Source organism: Balaenoptera acutorostrata, chromosome 12, assembly GCF_949987535.1.
Source record: "Balaenoptera acutorostrata chromosome 12, mBalAcu1.1, whole genome shotgun sequence".
NCBI lineage: Eukaryota > Metazoa > Chordata > Mammalia > Artiodactyla > Balaenopteridae > Balaenoptera > Balaenoptera acutorostrata.
This window is the reverse complement of record NC_080075.1, coordinates 54165233-54188451: the sequence shown is the minus strand read 5'-3', so window position 1 is coordinate 54188451 and position 23219 is coordinate 54165233. Positions and strand designations below refer to the sequence as shown.

Sequence of the window (23219 nt, the reverse complement as noted above, 5' to 3'; positions counted from 1 at the left end):
TTCTTAATTTTTATGACTTCTAGAGGGGAAAGATGTAGAGTTATGCAGCTATAATCATGCCAGAAGTCTGACTATTAACTATGTGTGCACGTTTAATCTATCACTGTTGTCTTTGGAAAGGTGGGGAATCTCAATGCTGGAACTCATAGGGCCGATCCTGATGACTTCTCCTTACAGTGTAACTTATAATAGAAAAAAATTAGAAGTAACCTGCCTGTCTAACAGTAGAGGAATGATCAAATAAATTCAAGTATACATAAAATACAGCATGCAGTCATTAAAGAATATATACATATATGCATACATATTTATAGTGGGAAAATAATGATATGTTGAATAATAAGGGAAAATACAAAATTATATACAGTATTATTCCAATGAAAATATTATATAATGCTACATATATTTCTATGTATTATATTTATAGCAAATGAAAATAAATGTGTAAGTTTTCTCTCTAGTCTGTTCCATCGCTGCTAATTTTCAATTTCTGATTATGCTTTTCTGAATTTTCAAAGTTTTCTTGGGAAATGCATAATTGATTAGTCATTACTCCCTGCTTTCTAAAAGCAGGTAACTGCAGTGCAATTAGTGATCATTTTCATGTAACAAATATTTCCTAGAAATATGTGTTTTTAAAAAGTGATACATGGCAGGGGCTTCCCTGGTGGCACAGTAGTTAAGAATCCGCCTGCCGATGCAGGAGACACGGGTTCGAGCCAGGTCTGGGAAGATCCCACATGCCGCGGAGCAACTAAGCCCGTGTGCTACAACTACTGAGCCTGAGCTCTAGAGCCTGCGAGCCACAACTACTGAAGCCTGCACGCCTAGAGCCCGTGCTCTGCAACAAGAGAAGCCACTGCAGTGAGAAGCCTGCTCTCTGCAACTGGAGAAAGCCTGCTTGCAGCAAGGAAGACCCAACACAGTCAAAAATTAAAATAAATAAATTTATATATTAAAAAAAAGTGATACATGGGAGATAATGATTACTGATAATAGCATAATATAATAAGTCAAACTTTATTCAGGCTGTTTAATCAGAAAGACATGGATTCTACTTGGAATAAAGTGATCAATAAATGATGGTTGTTAATATTATAACTACTAATTATAATGATTATTATAAAAATTCCTTATGTTGTTTTCCCATGGATATCAAGATAGCTAATTGCTACTTAAGTGCTTTCAAAACCATTTTCTTCTTGTTATGCTTAATATATAAATTATACATAATTTCTATTGTGTATTACAAGTTCTTTCACTGATATTAGATATCTATTAATAGAGAAAATACATTCTGGTGAGTTTTCAGAAACTTTGTTGCCAAACAGTATTATAAACAAAACATTCAGGGCATGGAACAAGATAAAATGAGCTTACTACATAAAATATTACCAAATCTTTACCAATCATCCTTCACACATTAAGCATAAATGGCCCTACCAACAATTGTAAATGACAGCAAGCACCTGACATTGGGATATAAGTAACTACCAAGAAGACATGGGGGTAAAAAGGAAGTGATCAAATACGTAAGTCAAACAACCACTGAGTTCAAAATTTTGTAACAGTGTGTGTGTGTGTATGTATATACATAAATTAGCAATGTGTATGGTTCATTCAAGAACAGTATGTAGATGAGTCTGTCAAGAGAAGATCATATAAAAGAAAAATAGGCAGCCAAAGTGTAAAAGACTGAATTCTGGGCTATAGGATTTAGATTAACCCACAGGTGGTAGAGTAAAGCCTTGAAGACAGCAGAGTGACTAACTACACTTTAATTTCCTTATTGGAAAAGAAACACCAACATAAAGTAAACTCAGAGATGAACAGAGTATGAGGACAGAATAAAAAATCTCTGTCCGGGTAACTCTTCCAAGCCCTTTGTCCAGCCCATTTCCTCTCACTAAGAATGTTGTTTTTTCCCTTTCCTCTGTGACATACTCGTTCTTCATGATCTAGTTAAAGTATCCACTTTCTCTGAGAAGTCTTTCCAAACCATTTTAACCCTCAGACTAGTTTCCTTAATGGTGGGATTACTTTTTTTAAACAAATTCGGTACCAGGAACTAACAAAGTGCTGTAGGTCTATTATATTTCAACAAACAAACTAACTCATAGAAAAAGAGATCAGATTTGTGGTTATTAGAGGTGGGGGGGGGTCGGGAAAGGGGAACTGGATGAAGGTGGTCAAAAGATACAAACGTATAGGTACCAGGGATGTAACGTTCAACATGATAAATATAATTAACACTGCTGTATGTTATATATCAAAGTTAACAAAGTAAATCCTAAGGGTTCTCATCACAAGGAAAAACTTTTTTTTCTATTTCTTTAATTTTGTATCTGTATGAGATGACAGGTGTTCACTAAACTTATTGTGGCAATCATTCCATGGTGTATATGTCAAATCATTATGCTATACATCTTAAATGTATATAGTGCTGCATGTCAATTATATCTCAATAAAACTGGAAGAAAAAAGGCAGATATTCTTTTGATTCAGTAACTCACTTTTATGAAACTACTGAAGTTGTGACATAAACATATAAAGACATTAGTACAACACTGAAATCCTATAATAGCAAAAAAAAGTGCCTAAATGTTAATCAATAGAGGTACATTTAATATAAATTGTGGTACATTCACATAATGGACTACTCCACTAAAAAAGAATGAGGTAACTTTTTATATTGTTATTAAAAAAAATAAAAGCTCAGGATATATTTAAGTAAAAAGAAAAAAATTTACAAGTTAACACATACAGTGTGGTTTCTTTTTAATGAAAAAAGTATGTGGGGCTCCCCTGGTGGCGCAGTGGTTGAGAATCTGCCTGCCAATGCAGGGGTTCCGGGTTTGAGCCCTGGTCCGGGAAGATCCCACATACCGTGGAGCAAGTAAGCCCGTGCGCCACAACTACTGAGCCTGTGCTCTAGAGCCCACAAACCACAACTACTGAGCCCACGTGCCACAACTACTGAAGCCCGCACCTAGAGCCCGTGCTCCGCAACAAGAGGAACCACTGCAATGAGAAGCCCGTGTAACGCAACAAAGAGTAGCCCCCGCTTGCCGCAACTAGAGAAAACCTGCACACAGTAACAAAGACCCAATGCAGCCAAAAATAAATAAATAAATAAATAAATTTTTTTTAAAAAAGTATGTGTATTTATATGCACATGCATTAAACAAACTCAAAAGTAAACACAAACACACACACACACAAACACAATTAACAGTTACCTCTGGGGAGTAGGATAGAGGAAAAGAACTGACTTCTCCTTTAAGTTTCATATACTCTGTATTCATTAATTCATTTAGCAACCATTTAAAAATTTCTAGAGTGCCAGGCACTCATGATTTATACCACTCACTTGGCACACATTAAATGTCTTTCGAGAGAATATTTCATATTTCTGTTTATCCACTGAGCCATAAACATCTTGAAGGCAAGCTCTTTCCCCCAGCAACAACCATAACCATGAATGTTTACAGATGCACACATACATGTAAGAATATTTTTAAAAAGCAATGAACAGGTTCTTATCAAATTCATGACAGTGGTTATTTCTGAGAAGGGTGAGAGTGAGGAGGGGAATGGGATGGCAGATAGTTTTTAAAAGAGGATTCAGCTCAATAAGTTATATTTTATCTCTAATTTTTTTTTTCATAAAGACTCATATATTAATTGTTTGTATGTTGGATAGGTGTAAATTTTTTTCTTCCAGTCTTTCATTTGCCTTAACTTTGTTTTTTCACCTTTCTTGCATAGATTTTTCAATTTATTTTGTATAGTCGATTTCCTGATGTTTCTTTAATGACTTTTGGATTTTTTTTGGCCTTGCTTAGGAAAAAAGTACTTTCTTCTCATTCTCCTATGATTTTTAAAAATCACTGAGCTCTTACTAGGAGAACATTATCCTAAGTGAAATAAGCCTGTTACAGAAGGACAAATACTATATGACTCCACTTGTACGAAGTATCTAAAATAGTCAAACTCACAGAAGCAGAGTAGAATCGTGGCTGCCAAGGGCTAGGGGGAAGGGGAAATGAAGAGTTACTATTCAATGCGTATAGAGTTTCAGTTATGAAAGATAAATAAGTTCTCGAGATCTGATGTACAACATTTTGCCTATAGTTAACAATACTGTATTGTACGCTTAAAAATTTGTTAAGAGTAGATCTCACGTCAGATGTTTTTACTACAAAAAAAATTTTTTTAATTAAAAAAATTTGAGCTCTTTAATCATTTGGAATGTATTTCTTATTATTGTACAAAGTAGGAAATTAACTGAATGTTTTTCCAAATGAATAATCAATGGTCTCAATATCATTTAGTGAATAGTAAATCACTTCCTTATTGACTGAAATACCACCAGTATCATAAATGGACGCTTGAATTCATAGTGAAAAAAAAAATGCTTTACCTCTTCAAAAGCATTAACCAGGTTTTACGCATCTGAAATCAGTTACACTGGGAATCACCATATTAATCTATCGTCAAACATGGTTTACCTTACACTGAATAATATCAATATAATTGCCTTTTTTTCCAACCAGTCACAGCCAAAACAAAACAACAACAAAAAAATTAAGTCAACCAATAAAAAACAAACTATAATCTTACTTGCATATTCTTTTTAAGTTACTAAGAGAAGTATTCTAAAAAAAATTAATTTTGTTTAGTTCAACTACGGAATTACAGAGTTTATCAGATCAAGAGGTTTAACAAATCACTAAACTGAAAAATGAACAGAATGATAATGAAACTCCAGAACAAGAACAGATAACACTGGGACTTCCCTGGTGGTGCAGTGGTTAAGAATCCGCCTGCCAATGCAGGGGACACAGGTTCGAGCCCTGGTCTGGGAAGATCCCACATGCCACAGAGCAACTAAGCCCGTGCGCCACAACTACTGAGCCCATGTGCCACAACTACTGAGCCCGCATGCCACAACTGCTGAAGCCCACACCCTAGAGCCTGTGCTCCGCAAGAAGAAAAGCCACTGCAATGAGAAGCCTGCCCACCACAACGAAGAGTAGGCCCGCTCGCCACAACTAGAGAAAGCCCATGCACAGCAAGACCCAACGCAGCCAAAAAGTAAATAAATAATAAATCTATGTTAAAAAAAAAAACAGATAACACCATCATCATTGATTGGGAGTGAGGAAACCTGTGTTGTATAATTCCAACCTGAGCAAGTGAATAAACCTCAAGAATTGGCACTATGGTTCTATTTCCAACATTCTATAATTTCTAATTTACTATCTCTAAGATAATTAAAATATCTAATAATAATAGCTGCCATCAAAGAAAAGTACATAATCTTCTTTAGTGAGATGTTATTTCCACCAGTATAGATCATCAATCTAATTTAAATTCATTTTCTCTAGCCATCTTCTTAAAATATAGAAAAATAACTGAGCAACATTTTTCTTTTAAGACTTACTTTCAACCATGTGAAAGTAATTCTTTTTTTTTTTAATTGAAGTATAGTTGATTTACAATGTTGTGCTCGTTTCTGGTGTACAGCAAAGTGATTCAGTTATACATATATATATTCTTTTTCATATTCTTTTCCATTACGGTTTATAACAGGATATTGAATATAGTTCCCTGTGCTCTACAGTAGGACCTTGTTGTTTGTGTATTTTATATATAGTAGTTTGTATCTGCTAATCCTAAACTCCTAATTTATCCCCTCCCCACCGTCTTTCCCCTTTGGTAACCATAAAATTGTTTTCTACGTCTGTGAGTCTGTTTCTGTTTTGTATATAAGCTCATTTGTGTCATACTTCAGATTCCACATATAAGTGATAACATAGGATATTTATCTTCCTCTCTTACTTCACTTAGTATGATAATCTCTAGGTCCATCCATGTTGCTGCAAATGACATTATTTCATTCTTTTTTGTCTGAATAGTATTCCATTGTGTATACATGCCACATCTTCTTTATCTGTTCATCTGCTGATGGACATTTAGGTTGCTTCCAAGTCTTAGCTATTGAGAATAGTGCTGCTATGAACACTGGGGTGCATGTATCTTTTCGAATTAGAGTTTTCTCTGGATATATGCCCATGAGTGGGATTACTGAATCATATGGCAACTCTATTTTTAGTTTTTTAAGGAACTTCCGTACTGTTTTCCATAGTGGCTGCACCAATTTACATTCCCACCAACAGTGTAGGAGGGTTCCCTTTTCTCCACATCCTCTCCAACTTTTGTTATTTGTAGACTTTTAAATGATGGCCATTCTGACCGGTGTGAGGTGGTACTTCATTGTAGTTCTGATTTGTATTTCTCTAATAATTAGTGATGTTGAGCATCTTTTCATGTGCCTGTTGGCCATCTGGATGTCTTCTTTGGAGAAATGCCTATTTAGGTCTTCTCCCCATTTTCTGACTGGCTTGTTTTTTTTTTGTTACTGAGTTTTATGCGCTGTTTGTGTATTTCGGAAATTAAGCCCTGTGGGTCGTTTGCAAATATTTTCTCCCAGTCTGTAGGCTGTCTTTTCGTTTTATGGTTTCTTTTGCTGTGCAAAAGCTTCTAAGTTTGATTAGGTCCCATTTATTTATTTTTGCTTTTATTTCTATCACCTTGGGAGACTGACCTAAGAAAACATTGGTACAATTTATGTCAGAGAATGTTTGCCTACGTCCTCTTCTAGGAGTTTTACGGTACCATGCCTTATATTTAAGTCTTTAAGCCATTCTGAGTTTATTTTTGTGTATGATATGAGGGAGTGTTCTAACTTCACTGATTTACAGGCAGCTGTCCAGTTTTCCCAACACCACTTTCTGAACAGACTGTCTTTTCTCCACTGTATATTCTTGCCCCCTTTGTTGAAGATTGACTGTAGGTATGTGGGTTTATTTCTGGGCTCTCTATTCTGTTCCACTGATCCATATGTCTGTTTTTGTGCCAATACCACTCTGTTTTGATTACTGTAGCTTTGTAGTATCGTCTGATGCCTGGGAGAGTTATGCCTCCAGCTTTGTTCTTTTTCCTCAGGATTGTTTTGGCAATTCTGGGTCCCTTTACAGTTCCATATAAATTTTAGGATTATTTGTTCTAGTTCTGTGAAAAAGGTCATGGGTAATTTGATAGGGATCACATTAAATCTGTAGACTGCTTTGGGAAGTAGGGCCATTTTAACAAAATTGATTCTTCCAATTGGAGAGCATGAGATATCTTTCCATTTCTTTGAATCATTTTCAATTCCTTTATCAATGTTACATAGTTCTCAGCATAGAAGTTTTCACCTCCTTGATCAGGTTTATTCCTAATTTTTTTTTTGATGTAATTTTAAAAGTGACTGTTTTTTTACTTTCTCTGAAAGTTCTTAATTTGCCCTTTAGCTTATTACTCTTTAGAATAACACTTAAGTTTTTCTAATAGACATTACCTTTTTTTCAACCATTCCAACATTGCTATGATACAACTTCATGTGTTTACATGCACACACACACTTTAGGATGATTCATTCAACTACAGACCAAATCACTTTCTGCTATAGTTACTTCTGGCTCAACATTTCTAAGCTACTGCTCATTTTTTGGTTATTTCTACAAAGATTAAAGCACATTTGTTTGTTCATTTTTTCTTAACAGACTATTCAAAGTAATTTGAGTTCTATTTTTGGTTTTTCAAGTACTCAACCTCATCACATTTAAAAAAATTATTAATGAAGTTAATATGCTCGGTCATTTAAATCAGTGATTATGTGAACAAATTTGAGTCCAGGAAAGGAAGGTGAAGAGAAAAAGAAACAACCATTTAGTAAATATCTATTTGCAAATGTCTAGCACTATCTTTACAAGTTATAGCTTCCATATACTACAACTTAAGGTTCCCCCAACTGTCACAACATCAGTATGACTGCTTCATAAAAGAATAAAATGTTTTATTTAAACCTGGCTCTATTGTTCTTGTTCCCTCTTCAGCTACCAAGTCACTACTTCAGAAAAACACTTTAAATATATCTGTAATCAGCTCTTCATAAAACTATGTTGATCACTATATAGAATCTACATTTAATGACTGATTTGCCCTAAACCATATTAATAGCCCCTACTTAAAAAAAAAAACAAAAAAGCCAAACAGTTCACCTCATTCAATGAAAGTTTTAGTGTATTTTGTAAGAGGAAAATGCTTGTTTTCTCCTGGTTTGGGTTTATAAAGATAATCAGAAGAATAGTCAGGTGAGTGTGAGATAAGTTAATTCCCAATCTAATTACTAAATTTAACTTCAAAGGCCCCTATTTTTTGAAAGACATTGCCAGGTTCTTATTTATTCCCAAACACATTAGATCCCACAGTCCAAAACGTCTTAGAATATAATATCTTAGAAAGGGAGGAATGTGGCTTTTTAAAAAACTAATAATGATGAAACAATTTCCCTTAGCAATCCGTTTGAACTTAATAAACTGATAGCCATTAATTTCTTCAGAGCTAACACCAGTTTTATGAAAAGAAAATAGTCCCCCTGTATAAAATTATCAAATAGACATGAATCCATACCACCAGAGTACAGAGGAAGTAGCCATCTGTTGTGAACAATAATAAATCTTTTTTCCCCTAATTACCCAGTTCGTTTGCACACTAAATTTCCATCTTCCATTATTCAGCCAGGCATGTAATTAAAATATTATCTGTATGTATTTACTACCATAATCTACAGTCAGAAACTTATCCTGGGAAGACAGTATCACTGGCTCAAAGTTCCAAATATCAAATTTTGCTTTTAATTCTGAATTCCTGATCATCAGTTATCCTCATTTCCTATATATGAAATTAGCCAATTACTATCCTAAAGTTATAATGAATACAAAACCCAAAAATGTCCATAAATTAATAAGTACTTAAAACACACTTACAGCATTGAAAAATGTAGAGTTTTAAGCTTTTATTCATATTTAAAATGACCCACGTGGGGACTATGTCATCAAACCAAGCAGAATGAGTTCACATCACAATCAGAACTATTAAATTCTTTAAAATAAATACAAACCTCCCTCCTTCCATATTCCATATACAGTCTTCGAAAAACAAAGAATTATAGAGAATTTAAAAAATCATCTCACCTCCACCATCCTAAGACACTACTGTTAACATTTTACCAAAAAATTTTAGACACTTCACAATATCAAGAGTGCCTATTCCCAGTTTCACTGTGTGTATGTGTGTGTTACCAAAGTATGTCTGTGATTGGTATGTGAACTTTACAGACCCTGGACAAGTTCACTACATCCAGATCTCCCAGCTCAGTTTTTCAGCTTTAAAGACTTCAGCTAAGAGATTCTCAAACCAAGTAACTCAGAAATAGAGAACAGGTTCCCCATGAGATGTGGCAATAGAGATACTAAGACAGAATCAGAAAAATCTATGAAGGCATCCTGAGAGTTATGACTACTAGGTATGTGGGATTACACATGCTATGAAGAACCCGAAAGTGTTGTTTTATTTCTGCAGTTGAGCTTAAATTCTAACAACATTATCTAACTTTAACCTACTCTCAGTTTCTGCATATACCGGCGAAACAATGAATGTAATGAAGAAGGACGAATACTATGAAAACAAGATGAATGACCCCAACTCTGTGGGTAATTTCCTTCACTAGGCACATGTTTCTTTCTCAGTTACGTAGAAACGCTATAACTTGGCTTAATGTTTGAGCTGCAACAACTTTCTAAGTGTGGCACAAAGGTAATTCAACGAATGATTAAAGGGTAAAACATATACCGAAGAGTAGGGAGTCATAACAAAACTTCATCTTAATAGCATTTAACTGAAAACTCTCTAAGAGAGTATGGTCTCGGCAAACAGTCTAAAGATAAGGTTACAAATGAAACTCCAGATACACACACTTACACACACACACACACACACACACACACACATATATTCATTCTTAAAAAATATGTACCAGAGGACAATGAAAATAATACCAACACGCTTATTTCAAGTCATCTTGATCTCAGATGTTATTTATATTCAGTCTCTAGCTCAACTTTAAGTTCCATCAAGGCAAGAAATATATCTGTATAGTAATACCCAAATTCAGACCTCACTTATTTATACTGGTAACTCAAATGATACAGAAAGAGTTTCAGACCATCTCAAAAGTCAGTTTAAAATCTCCTAATTTAGAAATGAGATCAAGAAACAACTGCAGAAAAAAGAATAAGCCACTTTGAAAAAGCTCAGGCTCCTTATCCCTCCCAAACTTAACAAGCAACATTTACTGACTGTGGCTATGGTTAAAAATAATTTTAAAAAAACATAAAGGAAGGTGACAGTCCTCTCCACACTGCTTGTTGTAGACAAGAAAGAACAACTGTTAGTACTAACACTGGACTGTTAAGTGCTGAAAGAGCAGACATGAAATAATGAAATCTTACTCCTTTGGTATCTGAGGCTACTGTATCATCAGTTTCAAGCAAGTAGTTCTTTAAGAACAGAGCCCATCTGTCATTCTCAGGGGATACTTGTATCATAGGGTATACAAGCTTATAAATCACTAGCACTTCAGCACAAGCTTTCACTTGAGAAAGAACTTATCCATGATGCTGGCAGAGGTACTTTTACACCTTCTTCCTATATGAAAGGAACGAAGAGATGTAGACAAAGACTAAAAAAACAACTCTGAGAGCAAAATGTGCCCCAATTTTTCTGTGAAAGTTTTATAATTTATAAATAACCTGAATGTAAGATAACAAAGGATAATTAATATATGCAGAAAAACAAGAAATAAAATGAAACTGACCAAACAATAGCAAAATATTTTCACAGGAGTTAAAAGGATAAGTTTAAAAAAGCAGTAAGAAACAGGGTTCCAAACAAAAAAGGACAAACAAAAATACGGCAGTAGCAAAAAGAAACAACAGTTTTTGGACTTAAGACTCAGAATTACATATTAAGGTCCACAGTAGTTTTAAAAATCCCTGAATATAAAAAAGATTTCCCCTCTCCTCAAAATAACCCTACCTATGATCTCTGGGGAAAATTAAAGCATATTAAGTTGATGGGTAAACTGCCTAACACCGGACTGTTAAAGGATACATAAGTGGAAATATCAAAAAATTTAAGAAAAACACTAATATTTGAAATAAAATAGTTTCAACAACATAATTATAAGAGGCCATATTCATATCTGTCTTAAAGCTGTTTTATCTTCCATTTTTTGCGAAGTAAATGGAAGTTTTGCCCTTGGAAAAGATAAGCAGTGGCATATGTTGAGGTATAAAAGGGAACGTGTATATGTGCTCATGAAGATAAATATAAAACGCTCATAGCAGCACTATTCCTGACAGCCAAATACAGAAATAACTCTATATCCATCAGTTGTAGAATGGATAAATTGTAGTTTATTCATACAATGTAATCTTATTCAGCAACAAGAATGAACTATTGCTACAAGCAACAACATGGATGAAACTGACATACAAATATTAAGCAAAATAAGTCAAACAAACAGGAATACATACTAGATGATTACATTTATTTTTTTTGTATTTTATTTTATTATTTTTTTAAACATCTTCATTGGAGTATAACTGCTTTACCATGGTGTGTTAAGTTTCTGCTTTATAACAAAATGAATCAGCTATACATAGACATATATTAGATGATTATATTTAAAGTTCAAAAACAGGTAAAACTAATTCAACCAGTTAGAAAGATAGGGTTGGGGGTAGTGACTGGGAAGGCACTGGCGGGGGTGGGGGATACTTCTGGGATGCTGGTAGTATTTTATTTCTTGATCTAGGTATTACTGATTACACAGATATCTTCACTTTGTGAAAAGTCATCAAGCTGTACATCAGTGATTTGTGTGCACTTGTATACTTTCACCAAAACCTTAAGTTGGAAAAAACTAATAGGGTCTTCCCTGGTGGTCCAGTGGTAAAGAATCCGCCATACAATGCAGGGGACGTGGGTTCGATCCCTGGTCAGGGAACTAAGAGCCCACGTGCCCTGGGGCAACTAAGCCCACGCACCACAACTACTGAGCTCGCACGCCTCAACTAGAGAGCCTGCATGCCGAAAACTACAGAGCCCGTGCACCGTGAAGCCCAGGCGCAACAACTAGAGAGAGAAAACCCACACGCCACAACTAGAGAAAGAAGCCCGCGTGCTGCAACTAAAGATCCCGCGTGCCTCAAAGAAGATCCCGCGTGCCGCAACTAAGACCCAATGCAGCCAAAAATAAATAAATAAATCTTAAAAAAAACTAATAAAAATTATTTCTACAATTTAAATAACTATATGTAGTTATATATATATAGTACATACACATATAGATATATAAAGTTACATATAAACGGTTTCTAATCAAATGACCATTGTTAATGTAAATGACCCATACATACTGTCACTTGTACCTGCTCAAATTCTTTCTCTTCTCTCCAAACCATCAACTCAAAATTACTCTTTTGGGGGGAAGAAAAAGTGAAACTTTAAGACAAATTTTAGGTTCAGAAGTAGTAGATTAGGAAAAATAAATATGTAAGGTAAGTGATTCTTGCAAAAATCTTCCACTCTCCCCCTCTTCTGATGGGCTCATTTGGCCTCTGAGGGAGCACTCCTACCCAAAAAGTCTTTCTCCAAATTGCTTATTTCTCCTACTTATACTGAGCTTAAAATATGAAAATTTGACCAAATAATCAGTTTCTTAAAATGCAAATACATTTCAAAGGATTACAAAGATACCAGTCATTTGCACACAACTGTGAATTAGTTCTGTGTCTACGTTTTTAAATTGAGGCATAGTTGATGTACAGTATTATATAAGTTTCAGGTGTACAACATAGTGATTCAAAGTTCTGTGTCTACTTTTAACAAATAACTGTAAACAAGAAATTTCTTCTATATAAAGAAGGAAAATGAGCAATTCCACAATTTCTTTTATAATACAATTGGTTTGCCAAAAATACTAGATTTCAAAATAGTGTCTTCACCCATCCCCATTTATTTTAAACAAGTCTTCTTTGATCTTCTCTGCCATGATACAAACCTGAGTGACTCCTACTTACCATTGTTGAATTCTACTCACTTCTAATTTTCCTTAAAGCCTGTTAGTTTTTTCTTTTTTCAAAAAAGTAGATCAATTACTAATGACATATATATACACACACCAACCCTCAAAACTATAACAGGTGACTATGCCTTTCCTTTTCCCCACTCCCTTCCTCCTAAGTGTTAAGAGTCTCATAAAGCCATGTGTTCTTACGCATACATATGTATGTATGTATACACATATATACACACATTATATATGTATTTATATACTATGGATGCAAGATACAAAATCAATACTTGAGTTCAAAAAGAATTCTCATATCTAAACCCAAGTAGAGTCAGTAAACCAGTAAAGGCTAAACTCATGCAAGTCAGTTATCAACACATGGTACTAAAGAAACCAATGCCAAAGGTTGCATCCACATAGTAGCCAGTTAATTCCACACAAACTTGCAGCAGTCAAAGACTCTGACACAACCCAACTCAACCATCTGAGTGCTGAGTGTACACCACGGGAAAACTGTGAAACTAAGATTATCACTGTTACCAGAAAAATAATTTTAAAGCACAGTTTCTTACTCCATTTCTATCACTAGAATTATTTCTAAGCTTTGAGAAAAGAGAAAAGTAGGCTCTCTTCACAAAAAAGATGAATGGCACCTCATCTCTAATGATATGTGAAAGTATACATTAATGTTTTTTGGATTTTTGGGGGTTTTTTTTGGCCACACCACACAGTATGTGGAACTTCCCAGACCAGGGATCGAACTCGTGCCCCCTGCCCTGGAAGTGCAGAGTCTTAACCACTGGACCACCAGGAAAGTCCCATTAATGCTTTTTAAGGTTTAGCCACCAGTTGAGAGAATAATGTTTTCTCCTTTTTTGAACACAGTCATACAATCTTCCATCTGTTAGAAGGGCAGAACATTTGACAACTAGATTTTTAAAAATTGGGAGAATAAACAACTACCTTAAATGATTTGCATTTGCTTTTAACTACGCTATCTTATTTGGGGTGTTTTAAAATAAAAAAATACACAGCACATTCATTTTCAAAGTAAAGTAAATATATTCAATATTTGCCTTCAACTAAATTATGTAAAGGAAGTCACTTAGTTTCATTTTTCTATTTTCTAAGGATTAAGTTTAAGCACATTTTTTGTGTTAACCAAACTTATGTAAAAACCCAAAGCTATGCATGTAAAGACACCAAGCTATGGTAAAAAAAGGGTATTTAGTCTACAAACCTGTCAAAATTCCTACTGAAATCTAATTTAACTCACATTTTTTTCCTTCCTGAAACAGTCCAGTCTATAACTATGAACTAAAAAATGACTTAACACCCTTTATTCATAACTTATGAGTAATTCAAGGGAAATCTACCCTTCTTTGCACAATGAGTGCTTAGTGATCTCATCAACAAACTGGAAAAACATGTGGGCCAATCAGTGCAATCTCATCTGGAGACAAATCTACATGAGGTAAAATTATGATCAGAAAGCTACTCAGAAAACGTGAAACCAAATGATTTAACAATCAGTGGCATTGGACTGCTGTATCTGCCTCCAACAGGAAAGATGGGATAGGACAGGGGACTGATGTGCTGCAAGGGCTAGGTTATTCCTTTCTGTAAAAGTGATGGAGATATTCTGCCAAATGTCTTTCAGTATCTTCCCTTGTTTATGGAAAGATTAGGTGATATAAATCAATTTTGAAATTCTTCTCTGCTACTTACCAAGCATATTCACTGCTATGTTAACAGCCATCGTATAGAATTGCTAAGAGGAATAGTATATAAGGAAAGTGTCTGGCACAGACTCTAGTACGTAAGAAGAAACAGAGTCAATGTTTATTATTATTCCAAATACCCATTTCTTCCATTTTCTTATTCTTTTTTCAAAGAATATTTCAATTCATTGGATATAAGATTAGTGATTTATAATTGCAAATCAGTTTATCTGAGGTTATAACACATCACCCAGACTGAATTTTGGGATATGACGGAAACTCTTTAGCGACTCATACATATTTTATCTCTTAGGTTTAGTTTTATAAATGGCTGCTTCAATTCCTTACTATTATTTTTAATATTTAAAAGAGCTGCCATTTATTGAGCATCTACCATATGCTAGGTACTTTACTATCTCTTATCTTTACCATTCCGTTAAGACAAGTGTTACCGTCCCTATTTTAAAGATAATAAAGTAAGGCTCAGAGAGGTTACATTGTTTGCCCCATGTCAAATAGCACACTAGTGGTATAGCTAGGATTAGAACCCACATCTAGCTAGCTCTAGCTCTGAGCTCTAGCCATCATACTCCCCCCAACTGTCTCATCCCTTATATTTTGCTTCTTTATAATTTTATTTTCAGAGGGTAACAACTGCAATTTGGGGGTACCTTGCTTACAACCTCACATATTAACCAGAGTTCTCTGAAAAACAAGAATGTAATTTAAATGACTGATAAATTTGAGAAATGGAAGGTCTAAAACAGAGTAACCCTTCAGAGACCAATGGGACAAGATAGATACAAAATAAGAGTAACTTGTTAGCAATAAAAGAGGGAACAATAAGAGACCTCAAGTTGAAATAACTCATTACTATAGATTGTTTATTTTCAAAATTAAAACAAATAGAAAAAAAAGACTGAGAAAATACTCACTAGCCTTGAATTCTGCCAAATTTAAGTTCAAGGGTCCTCACTAACTGGGTCTTTCTTGCCTTACCTGGTAGGTCTCCAAGCTGGTTGGCCTTTCCTCGGGTTTGCCAGAATTTCCAGTAATGAAAAAGACAAACAGTATAGGGACAACCCTTAGGCCTTATCAGCAGAACTCTAACAACAGTATTGTCACTATCCCATTTCTATTCCTCAAATAATTTCTAAGTGTTGAGAAACAGGCCACACACACACATGCACAACGCATACAGACACAGTTGAGTGGCATCTCTCTTCTCAGGCCATGTAAATATTTTGAAGGTTTAGCCACAAGATGGGAGAACAGTGACCCACAGTACATAATTCCTAAAAGAGGAAAAATCAGGTTCCTTGTCCAGAACTCTTCTATCAAAAAGGTTGCAGAAGTTCCTTATTCTGTAAGCAGTAGGAAGAACCCGAAGGTAAAATATAATGGGCTAAAACCCCACAGAAAAGTATAATTAGCATGCATGAATAGAACACTAAGGAGTTTCCTGACTGCTGCATATAATAGATATGTAGCTACATCAGAAATATTTTATGTAATACTATATATACTGAACTACTTTAAAAGTTCACTTAAAAAAAAACCAAACAACTATAATTCCAGGATAATAGGTGAGATTTTAATCCCACAAATATGGGATTAAAGAGACTGATTACATTTTTACTCTATATAATTATTTCAGACTAGAAGTTAATAGCAAGATCCACTAATATATTGTATTCATTGAATTCCTTCAACTATAAATGATCACAGTTAAAATTTCAGCACTTCAATCTTATGAATTTCCCAATAACTAGAAAATTACACTTATTTTCCAAAACTTCCATATCAAGATTTTCAGAAGTGAAATTTCATCTTTTATTAAAACATAATAAATGAGAAATTAATAGCAGACATAATAATCAATCAATAGACTGATTCCAGGTAGGAAAATTTGGTAGCTGAAGGCAGGTGTAGGAAAGGGACTTTTGAATTTTAAATCACGTGCATTTAACACCTATTCAAAGTAATCAATTTTAACAACGAGAAACTGAAAATGCTCAGAATACATAGCACTTCTGCAGACTTGTAAGCTTTCCTCATACATACCTCTAAAAAAAGACTACCAAATAGATTTCAAGATAAATTCAGCAGAACAAGTTGCAAAACCTAAATCCTTTTAGGATTTTAAAAGAAAACGAATATATAAAATCCAACCCCACACTACTTTCAGTTTCACTGAATCTGCAATATATTATCAAAGGGTCCCTATGTGGAACACAAATTATTTTCTACCAGCTTAAAGTGGTATGTGAAATCCTAAACTCAGGATTTTAAATTAACAGCCTAAAAATGCTCATGATTTGTATTCCTTCTTTAGACAGTGGACCATTTCGGGTAAAATAAATGAAGAAAGCATTCCATGAAACACGGAGACTGATTATTTCTCAATGTGGGGTGTAAGAAAATCTCCCCCAAGAAAGGCTTTGAAAGTCCTCATAAGATTTCACTCCATAAGGCTGTTTCTTTCTTCTTTAAACATTGGCCATTACAAACATTCAAAAACAAAGGAGGTGTCAAGGAAGTTTTTAGACTAATCAACATGAGGGCAAAGAAGCAACTAAAAACCAGTTCTGACAGAATTTCTGCTTGAAAAAAAACACTATCCTATAACTTTTATTACTATAAAAGCCTTAAGTCCACCCTTTACATGAAATAAGTGATTCTTTTATATAGGTTGAATTAACTTAAGTTGCCTTGAAACACTCTCACTTCAATTCCCTACTTGGAAAGCTGTCTGACCCACTATTATGTAACTCTATCCAAGACTCTAATGCAAGAGTTACATATCCATTAAAAGTTAGTAAAAAGTAAAACATGCACACGCACAACATTAGCTGTAGTTCCTTCATTACCTTGTCAAAATTATGAAACCCAGAATATTTTCAAACAAACAAAAAACCTTTCCTATTTAAACCAGAAATAGTGACACTTTGCATACTCCATAAAACTGTTAAAATGAAAAGCATTCTTCTTGGCTAGCTTCTGATCATTATGCGAACTGTACATTTAAAATATAATCAAAATGCCAATTTTCAAAGAATGACATATCTTTTACATAAAACTAGCAAAATCTTTTTTATTTTAGTCTTTTAATTCATCTTAATGTTTCATTCATTTTGAGGCCATTTATTTGCCCTCCAAAAGACCCATAGCATTTTCCCTGAAGGCTAATCAGCAAGTTCTTTCCCCCTCTGTGCCAACATAGAATCTCCAGAACAGCTCCTACCAGCAGCAGCAAAGTAACAACCCTACAGTGAATATGATTTACCATTTGGTTGGGTACATACTGAAATTCTAATTCATGAACATCTTAGTCAGTTTATGGATATCAATGAAAACAAAAATGACACTCCGGCATGTGACTGCCAACTACCCAGTCACTTTACTTCAAAAGGAAATAGACTTTAGTAGCTAATAATTTCAAACAAATGAAGAAAAGTGACCAAGATATAAGGACCTCAACTAAGTTTGAAAATACACACAAATCGTGAAAAGGAAATTCAGAATTAACATTTAAAAATACACAATGAGACTAAGTTTGGCTGAAAGGATCTGATCCACTGTTAATGTAATTAACAAATCAGTACATCTTGGAAAAGCTTACTTCTAGCAATAGAATCCTTATTATGATTTCAATCCAGTGTCATTGTTTTCTCAAAAAATAATTAGTCAACTCTATTACATATAGTACCAATTCTGGAAGGAGACTTGAATATTATTTGAATGGAACACAGGAGAACCCTGATATGCAAATGTAAAAGGAAATGTTGAAACTACAAATATTTTTAATTTACAAAAAATTTGTAAATGTATCCAAGAATCATTAAAACACATTAACAATAATGTTGCACAAGACCTCTAACTGGCTTGAAACATCACATTCTTTCAAGCAACATATAGAAAACTGCTTTCACAAGGACTATCTGTAGCAGTGACTAGTGAAAACCCTTTAAACTATTTTTCAGATTATCATCTCCCTCTTTCATTTGTTAAGTATTTTGATCAAGTACAACAATAAAACAATTTTTAAGAAAAGAATGTATAATTTTATAAAGGCATTTAATCTTAATTCCCTTAATCAAAGGAGGTGTGACAACCAACGCACGTAAAATTAACCTTAATCCGCCAACGAAAACACGCAAAATGTCTCCTAACAATTCCCCTCCTCCTTAAAACAACCGTATACATAAATATGGTACTGACCTCCACCCCCACTGAGAGCAGCTAATAAAGAGAATAGTTGCATTTGGAGACCAAGGTGCAACACCCCACCTCCTGCACCTCCCCAAATAACCACATCTTCAAAGTAGAACTGAACATTATTTTTGCTAAAGCAAGAATCCAACCCTCCGGAGCCTCAGCCCTTAGACAATGGTGGTTACCAGACAGAGCTGCACAGTTGAGTCCAAATGACACATTTCACTAGGCCTTGGACACAACACACACACACACACACACACACACACACATGCACACACACTCTCTCTCCCAAGGGGCCAGTTCTAAGGAAGGGGCGTTCAAATCCCACTGGGAGATGGAGGGGTAGCACAGTGGCCTGGGGGTACGCCGGGGGGGGGGGGGACAGGCGAGAGGGGTGTAGATAGAGCGGAAGGGTAACTGCACTGCACGCGAGGGAGGGGGCTGGAAATGGCCGATGGATTCTACATTTACTTAAAGGTCTTGATTTAACGGGTCCTTCCCGGGGGTTCTGTAACTAAAGCCAAACTGCGCAGCAAACATCGTGGGGTTGGGAGAAGAGAAGCTGCTCCCCCTACCCCGTGACTTAGGGAGGGGGGCGGGGGAAACAAGTTCCCCGGCCAACACCACCGACCACTCCGAGTCCCCCTCTCCCCTCCTCCACAGGAAGGGGGAGGCTAACAGAGAAAAGGGGGAAAAACAAGTTCCCCAGCCAGCCCCAACCACCCGATCACTCCCAGCCGCTCCCCCCACCTCCTATTAGAAACGGGAGACCAAACCGTGGAAGACTGCCGAGAAGGGGGAAATCCCACCCTTCGCTCTTCCCCCACCCACCAACAGACTCCTGCGGGGTCGCTGAGCGGGCCGAGAAGCCAGAAGGATGGGTGGGGGGAGAGGGTGCCGAGCCCCCGAAACCAAACAAAGCGCGGCCTGAGCCAGAGCCCGGGAGAGTCGGGAAGCCGCGGCTTTTCCTGCCGGCCGGGGCCCAAACCGGGCTGACACTGCGGCACCGGGGGACCCGCCTCCGCTCACCCTCCGTCTCCCACCCCTGGGCGCACAGGCCGCCCCCGCCCCGGCTTCCCTTCCCGCGGGTCCCGGTCGGCCAGGCGCCCGACCCGGCGGGCGGCGGGGAGGGAACGCGGCCTTACCCCGCTCGCCGGCGTTGTTCCGCTCCTGGGGCAGCGGTGGAGGCGGCGGTGGCGGCGGCGGAGGCTGCTGCTGCTGCTGCTGCGGCGGCGGCGGAGGCTGCTGCTGCGGCGGCGGCTGCGGCGGCGGCTGCTGCGGGGGTTGCTGCTGCTGCTGCTGCTGCTGTTGCTGCACCGGGCGCGGCCGCGACACTCGCCTGGGTCTCCGGTTGGCGGCTCGGACGGAGTTCATTTGCCGGGCTGAGGTGGCGGCGTCGGCGGAGGGACACACACACGCACACGCACCGCGAGCTCCGGAGCAGGAGAAGGGGGTGGGGAGAGGGGGGAGGAAGGAAAAGGGGTGAGAGGAAGGGGAGATGGTAAGGGCGGAGGAGCGAGCGAGACCCCGAGTCAAGAGAAAGGCCCGCGGAGACAGACAGAGACCGAGCGAGGCCCTGCGGGCGGGCCTGACGCACGGGGAAGGCCGAAGCCGCCGGGCGGGGCGGCGGCGAGGGACGGAGACAGAAAGACGGGCAAAGCGAGAGAAAGAAAGAAAGGGCGTCCGCCCGCCTGGGGATCCCGAGGCGAACCGCGGCGTCGGCGGCTGAGGAGACAGACCCCGGTCCCGCCGACTCCCGAGCGGCGTCTCCGTCGGCGGGGGGAGTGGGCGGGCGGGTGAGGAAGGGAGAAGGAGGAGAAGAGAGGGAGAGAAGGGAGGGAGGGAGCAGGGGGCGCCCGGCTCTTTTTTTTTTTTTCTCTTCCTCCCCCCCACACCCCCTGAAAGAGATTTCTGAGAGGAATTTTTTCTCTCTTCGGCCTCTTCTCTCCCCTCCCCCCCTTCTCTCCTCGGCGAAGGGGAAATGAGTGTGAAGGGAGGAGATAGGGGAAAAAAGAGGCGTCGTCGTAACTCCTCCTTAAAGGAGCCTTTCCTTCTCTTCCTCAGCCCCGTCGCCGCTGCTTCTGCTGCTGCTCCGTGGCAGGAGGAGCCATTGACACCGCCGGAGCCGCCACTCGCCCAGTCGGTCCCTCCCCGCCGCGGGGCTGGCTAGGGGCGCGGGGGAGGGCCGCGGGGCGTCGGGGGAGGGGCAAATGGGCGGGGAAGTAGAGGGGCGGGGATTCCGGCAAAGCAGCCAATGGAAGGCGCTCATACAACCTTCGGGCCAATGGGGCCTCTGCTCTTATCGCCAAGTCCCTTCCTTCAACGCCCTGTTTCCTCTCTCGGGTTTCCTCCCTCCCCAGCCAAGGAGGGGGGGAAGGAGGAGAGGGGGAGTGTGGTGGGGCGGGTGATAATGGGGAGGTATCAGGGCATATAATAGAGCGGGGGTTGGGTGAAGAGAGCGCTAGTGCGTAGCGACGATTCTGGGAGAGGAGGTGCTCGGAGGAAAGGGCGGGGGCTGCTGATGTAATGGGGAGAAGTGATTAATCCTTCGGTTCGCCGTTTCAACCTCGGCCCCCCCGCCCCCCGCTCGATTTTTTAAAGCGGAAAAAAGAAGTAGAGCGAGGTAGCCAATCTTTGTAACTTGGGTTTTTTGTGGTAGGTAGGTCCAAAGTCTGAGCTGTAGGGAGCGCTAGAGATTCTGTGCCCTTTAGTCAAGCTGAGGGTATTTGCAAACCTTGGAGATCCACTTTACCGAGCTTGGAGCTTGGTAACCGAAGTTTGGAGTCGGTTCCTAATCGTAGTCTAAGAGGAGTCACCCAAATCTTGAAAAGGTTTTGGTCAACAGGCAATAGACCTTTGGTCAATTTACTTTGGAGACGTGGTCTATATAATGTTTGGGGAAATAATATGTGAGAAAAGGAGAGAAGTAAATGTGTTGAGGTTGTGTTTGCTTTTTTTTTTTTTTTTTTTTTAGATCTCACAAACTCAGAAAAAGAAGAAACCCCAAGGGGAATTATCTTTTGTATCTGTATCTGGTCCCCTCAGCATAATCTCTCCCCAAGGAAAACGTGTTTTTATTCCCTAGCTGCTGTTGTGATGACTGAAAAAGTATCCTTTCTTAATTCTCTCCGCTCTCTTTTGTTTATCACTTTATGGAAATGATAAAACCGGCAGTTTACTGATTCTCTGATTTTCGACCTTTGGGTGATTTCTTTCTCTTTTGAGTTTGATCAGTTGCTGTCTTAGGTTTGAGATGGATGGCTAAGTGGTTACAAAGTACGATAAGGGAAGTAAGGGTGAGGGGGAAAGTGTGTATTTTGGGAGTGAGGAGAGGGGCAGGGAAAGCCAGTATTATTGTGTAGGGTGTTTGAGTTCCGGATTTGATATGTGCCTCTACGCAAAATACTTTACCTTTCTAGGTATCAGGGTCCCCTCACCTTTTAATAAGAATTTACTTTGGATTACATAATCCTGTTTTCAATTTTTTTAAATTCTGTAATTTTGAGATGAGCTCTCTTTGGTCCTGAAAATGGAGAAACTTAGATCTAAGTTTACTTCTCAAGAAAAAGTTTGAGGAGGGAGACTTAGAAAACAACTGAAGAACTGCAGATTTTTATGGTTGTTAGCAAGGTGCAAATGGGTAAAATTTTAGATTTGGTTCAAATAACTGTAGGGGAAGAAAGGAAAATTACATGCTATCGTACATATTATAAGTGGATCCATAATTCTGATTTTTTCTAAAAATTTACTTTTTTTTCAGAAAGCATTTAGTAGTTCCTTATGTGTATCCATTGCTATGTAAGGTGCTATGGGAGATAGCAAAAAGTAAAATAAAATAAAATAAAATGCAAAATTTGGGGCATAGTTTGTATTTTGGTATGGCAGAGGTGATTTAGTTAATTCAGATGTACAAAGAAAACATAGCTTATTTTCTGTAATTTTTATCCTTCTTGAGTCCCCACATTATCTCTTTTCTTTTATAGGTAGATGCTGAATCTTACAGATTTTATTTCCCCACCTCCCTCCCATTCCAGGATATATATGGGAGTTGAGGGATGCTGTATAAGGTATACATAGATGGAGTGTCTTTCACATCTTCGGCATCCTAGATTTCTAAGTTTATTATGACAGTTCTCAGGCATGTGGCAGTAGGATGCCTTATTTTAACAAAACCAGTATATTATGACAATTTTCTGATAGGTGGAAGTAAAGTGTCATGATAAAGGGAGTGCCTTTTTCTAATTCACACAGTA

The 23219-nt window shown here is 37.9% G+C and overlaps 1 protein-coding gene across 1 annotated transcript in view; it reads right to left on the bottom strand.

Moving 5' to 3' along the window:
- Positions 1–21123, bottom strand: part of FBXO11 (F-box protein 11) — a 100644-nt gene extending 79521 nt beyond the window's left edge. The window contains exon 1 of the mRNA XM_057558404.1: positions 20112–21123. Coding sequence (XP_057414387.1) covers positions 20112–20340 — 229 coding nt within the window. The 5' untranslated portion in view covers positions 20341–21123. The remainder of the gene's footprint in view (positions 1–20111) is intronic.
- Positions 21124–23219: the final 2096 nt, after the last annotated feature.